We start from the raw sequence: 4,504 nt of genomic DNA, 5'->3' as shown, positions 1-4,504 counted from the left end.
GTGGTTTATAAGAAAAGGTAGGTTGAGAGTGAAACATCAAGGTCGTGGTTGGAGATGTAAGAGAGTGTACCAAACCTTGCGTTGGAGGGTCGTGAGTTGGAGTCTAAGAGACGTCATGGAAGGAGCGATAGGTGTGAAGGACTTTTCCAATATTCTTGCTTGCTTCGACTCCAAGGAGAACCCTCTTTTCTAGTTCTTAATACGTGACACGATCAAGTTAGGTGCATGTTTGGTTTCTCACACCAGATGGTTATGATGTCACTTCCAACTTCATCCTAACATTAAACCCAAAATCTAAGACCTGAAATGGAGCTGTGTTTTCTAGTTCTATAAGCTGTTCATCTACATGCTACACGTTGCAGAGGTTGCAATGTCACATTAAATTTCCAAGGTAACAACCAAACGCAAAATCATGGTTCTTTTAAGAGGAAGGGAAAGACTGGTGCAGCATTCAAATCCATGATCTCCCAACTTCTACGAGGAAACATATATACAGGGAGCACCATGAGTCAATCCAATGTTTTGTATGTCACTTTTTTAGTCATTTGGAATTGTGTTATATGTACTATTCTAGTTTTGTTCGAAAATGTTGTTTGTCTTGCATGTTTGAGAGTCAAACATAGTATAAGAATTTCTTCCTCCCCCTGTGCTTTATTTTATGCACATATATGGGTTCTTGAAAAAGATTACTTTTTTTCAGATTTTTAGATGGCACAATTTGAAAAATATTATGATTCCATATATTTCGAAACTAGTTTTTACCCTGTAGTTATATTTGATATAAATTAATTTTCGTAAAGAAGCATTTTTTTTAAAAAAAATTACAAAAAGTGCAGACAGTGCAAATATAAAGATCAGCCCAATTCAATTTTTTTTTCTTTTGATCAGCCCAATTCAAAATTTATATCCCAGATTGGCACGTACAATATTTAATTTTCTTGTACTGTATTAAAATAGAGATGAGACTTTTTGTAGGGTGCAGAACAAAAGATGGGGCTAAAATCATGAACCTTGAATGAACCATTGGTTAGTAGGTAGCCATCAGTCTTCTATTGAGCATTTTGGAACTTAGGTGTAAATAGAAAATTAGTTGAAATATTCTTTAAAGAACATTTTTGTAATTATTTTCTAAGCCTACTTTCAAGCGATTAAGATTTTTAGAGTCTGTACTCGTTACACACCATAAATCTTTTGATGGAATCGTTAAATGAGATTTTTATATCAACAGTGTGAAAAGATTGTGGTACTGATTCAACCCGAGCCTAGCTTTACAAAAACGAACTGTTGAAGTATATCTTCTATGGAATGCTTTTCTTTCAATTACAATATAATAATGTGTGGCTGAGTCTATTTGAATCTTCTAAACCTATAGCAGTGTTCAGTATATGGTACTATTACTTTAAATTGATCAAAAGAAAGAAAAAGTTCACAATTAAGGTATGCACAATTCCCTCTTGAGCCAAGACTCTTGACCAAAGTTTTTGGTCACCAGCTTCCAACCTTCTTCAACTTGTCTCACTTTGGTCCACCGTTACAAAAACACTGGCAGGCACTGCTTCGTTTGTTTCAATCACAACACGATTCTCAGACACATTCCTTAGAATATGATTCGGGAAGGTACTGCCAGGGGTGCTTAGAGAGTACTGAACATGTTTTATAAGGTTGGGAAAAAGTAAAACGTTGTTAAAATCAACAGTCCATGAGGTTCCATTCCCTTGTATGGACCCTTTTGCAACTGTGGCCTTTAACTTCATCCCTCTTGCATTGTTTCTGTCAACAGTAACTCGTTCAATTTGATTGAAAGGATTATTGGATTGGTCCAGCTGAACAATTTCAACCCCATGATCTGAACCCGAGAATATGTTATCAACAATATCAACACCATTTATAACCCCATTCTTAGACTTTAGGACAATGTTGGCATCACCAAGGAAGAAACAACTAGAAACATGGAACTGAACAGGGTCTTCAACCACAATATTCGTGTAATCCATGTAAGAATTCACAATTCTAGTTTGTGTTAATCCAGGTAGTTTCAAATAAATCCCTGTGCCTCCAAAGCCAGTGGCCTTGTTGTAACAATGTACACCAGAAAAGGCGTTGGCTTGACCAGTAACCATTATTCCTATAGCAGCAGAGAAAATTACAACATCTGTGACGGCATTGTCATTACCCTGGAGGTTTATTCCTGTGCCTGAGAAGTTTCTTTCATTTTTGTCCCCACCAGCAGTTATATGCTGACCAAGGAAAGTGTTTCTGATGTAGGTTTCATGGCCTTTTTCGACTAAAATTCCATTAGTGGTGAAATGTGTGATGTAACAATTGTCTATGCTAATCCGAAGTGAGTTTATCACTGAAATGCCTCCTCCCCTAAAGTTTGAGTCCAACAAGAGATCTTTGAGAGTTATGTACTCAAAATTGTAGGAATCTGAAGAATTATCTATGTTTCCTTCGTTGGAAGAGGATGACAAATCAATGATATAGCTATCTGCTGGAAAACCATCTGAGGCTCTTATCGTCCCCCCATGTATCTGCATTTTTTCATCGAAGTAAAAACTGAGCTGTAAAAAATTTGAAGCTCTTTATCGATGTCATTAAATAAACAAATAGAAAAAAAGTGCAGTTTTCCTTGATTTTTCTGCAATCTAAAGTAATATATATATACTGGTTGAAATTAAAAGAAAAAACCCATTTCAGAAAAGAACAGAAAGTAGTGACAATAACGAAACGGTTGAAGAAGGAAGTGATTTTTCAAAAGTCTTAATTGCAATAGTCTTATTTTCTTGGTCAAGTTAGACCAACTGCTTCACCATCCTGAACAAAACATGGACCACCAGCCTCCAAATTAAATTTGGCTCAACTATAAAGTATCACAATGCACTCACAAAAAGCCAATTGGCAAAAGTAATGAGCATACAAACTTTGGAAGGTACTTTTCATATTTTACACTAACGAATAACTTATTGGTAGTAGCTATATTTGCATAGAAAAAGTCGTTCATGAATGAAGTTAACAACTAGAAAGGTTTCTGCAGGCATACCATAAGGTTCCCCACTCCGGCCACCGGCAACCGGAGTGGCTGGCTGATCAAGTAATTTCCACCCTCAAGGTTAATCTGGGAGCCTCCAAGATTTTTGATGCCTTGCATCAAATATCCTTCACTGGGACCCTTGGCTGCATCTTCTATGGCTGCAAGGAGTGCTTCAGTGCTATCTGAACTACCAGTTGGATCCGCACCATAAGATGTTACATGGTACACACGTGGATAGTTCACTCCCTGCATGACAAAAAATATCAAACACTTGATATTTTACCACAAAAGAGACTAAAAGGGTGTGTGCATCGTTGAATTGAGCTACCTGAAGTGAGAGAGGAGAAGGAGCAGGAGCAGAAAGGGATGAGAAGGGTGATAAGGAAGATGGTGCAGAAGCAATGGAATCAGGTGTAGTTAGAGAGAACTTAAATGACTGCAAACGTTGTATTGCTTCATGATAATTGTCACTTGAAATTGTCCCAGGATACAAGCTCTCTTCATATGAACCAATTACTATGGAACAAGCCATCCCCAAAAGCAAGGAGCAGGCTAAGGATTTTCTTGCCATTGTTGTTGATGTTGGAGAGAGGTTTGAGGTGATCAGGGTAAATTTAACATGTTGGAGAGAAACATTCCTGTTGTGTGGAGATTTAAATAAGATAGAGTGAGATAAAGAAGGGTAATTAATAGGAAGAGAAGGGAAAAAGTGGGGTAGCTAAGTCTTGATGAGAAAATGTGTTGGAACATTTTGATATTGGATCATACACTTGACACCCTCCAATTATGATACTGGTGCAGATTCTGTGAAACCTTTTTCATGAGACTTTTTCGTTTTCCCTAACCTGGCAGAAAAGTAAGCACTTACCAACTTCTTACTTTTGGAACCTTGTGTAATTTGACATTGTGTAAAAGGTATTTTGGAATAGGAAGAAAGCACAAGTATGGTGATCTTAAATTATGCATTGTGGAATTATTGGATAGAGGGGTCCACAGTACATACATACAAATCTTGTAAGACAAGGTAAATGTGCTCCCATTGATTCATGATGGTAACATTATGGAAATTGTAAATTGTTAGGTATGTATTTATTGCTTGGATAAAGTTACGAAAAATATGAAAGGACTCTTGGCGGCCATATTTAAACCTGAGTTGTGTTTTCCAAAAAATTATGTCAATGGTAGAAATGAAAATGGGTTACCAAAGAAGGAGGGTAAACCTTAGAAATTCAGCATTGTACTTGTTAGATCAATGTAAGTGTCTTTGTAATAAGGACGTACTTTGAGATTAATTTAATTTTATAAAATTGATTTATAACACTAATTTAATTTTATTTCTAGTTAATGTGAAATTTTTAACACATTCTTTCAAGATTACACATATACATCTTGAATATAAGATTAGACAGTAATAAATGATCCAATAGTAGATAGAATAATAAACTTAATAAATAATAAATTTTACTAGAATGG

General features: G+C 36.1%; 1 protein-coding gene across 1 annotated transcript; it reads right to left on the bottom strand.

The window, feature by feature from the left end:
• Positions 1-1,241: 1,241 nt before the first annotated feature.
• On the bottom strand, positions 1,242-3,625 carry LOC108321101 (polygalacturonase QRT3). The gene is made up of 3 exons (XM_017552749.2): positions 3,360-3,625; positions 3,041-3,277; positions 1,242-2,531 (listed from the first exon to the last, which is right to left on the bottom strand). The coding sequence occupies exons 1-3, from the start codon at positions 3,600-3,602 to the stop codon at positions 1,506-1,508; spliced, it is 1,506 nt and encodes a 501-aa protein (XP_017408238.1). The 5' UTR covers positions 3,603-3,625; the 3' UTR covers positions 1,242-1,505.
• Between the last annotated feature and the right edge of the window lie 879 nt (positions 3,626-4,504).

Source organism: Vigna angularis, chromosome 4, assembly GCF_016808095.1.
Source record: "Vigna angularis cultivar LongXiaoDou No.4 chromosome 4, ASM1680809v1, whole genome shotgun sequence".
NCBI lineage: Eukaryota > Viridiplantae > Streptophyta > Magnoliopsida > Fabales > Fabaceae > Vigna > Vigna angularis.
The sequence above is the reverse complement of the archived record's forward strand: the minus strand, read 5'-3'. Positions and strand labels throughout refer to the sequence as shown.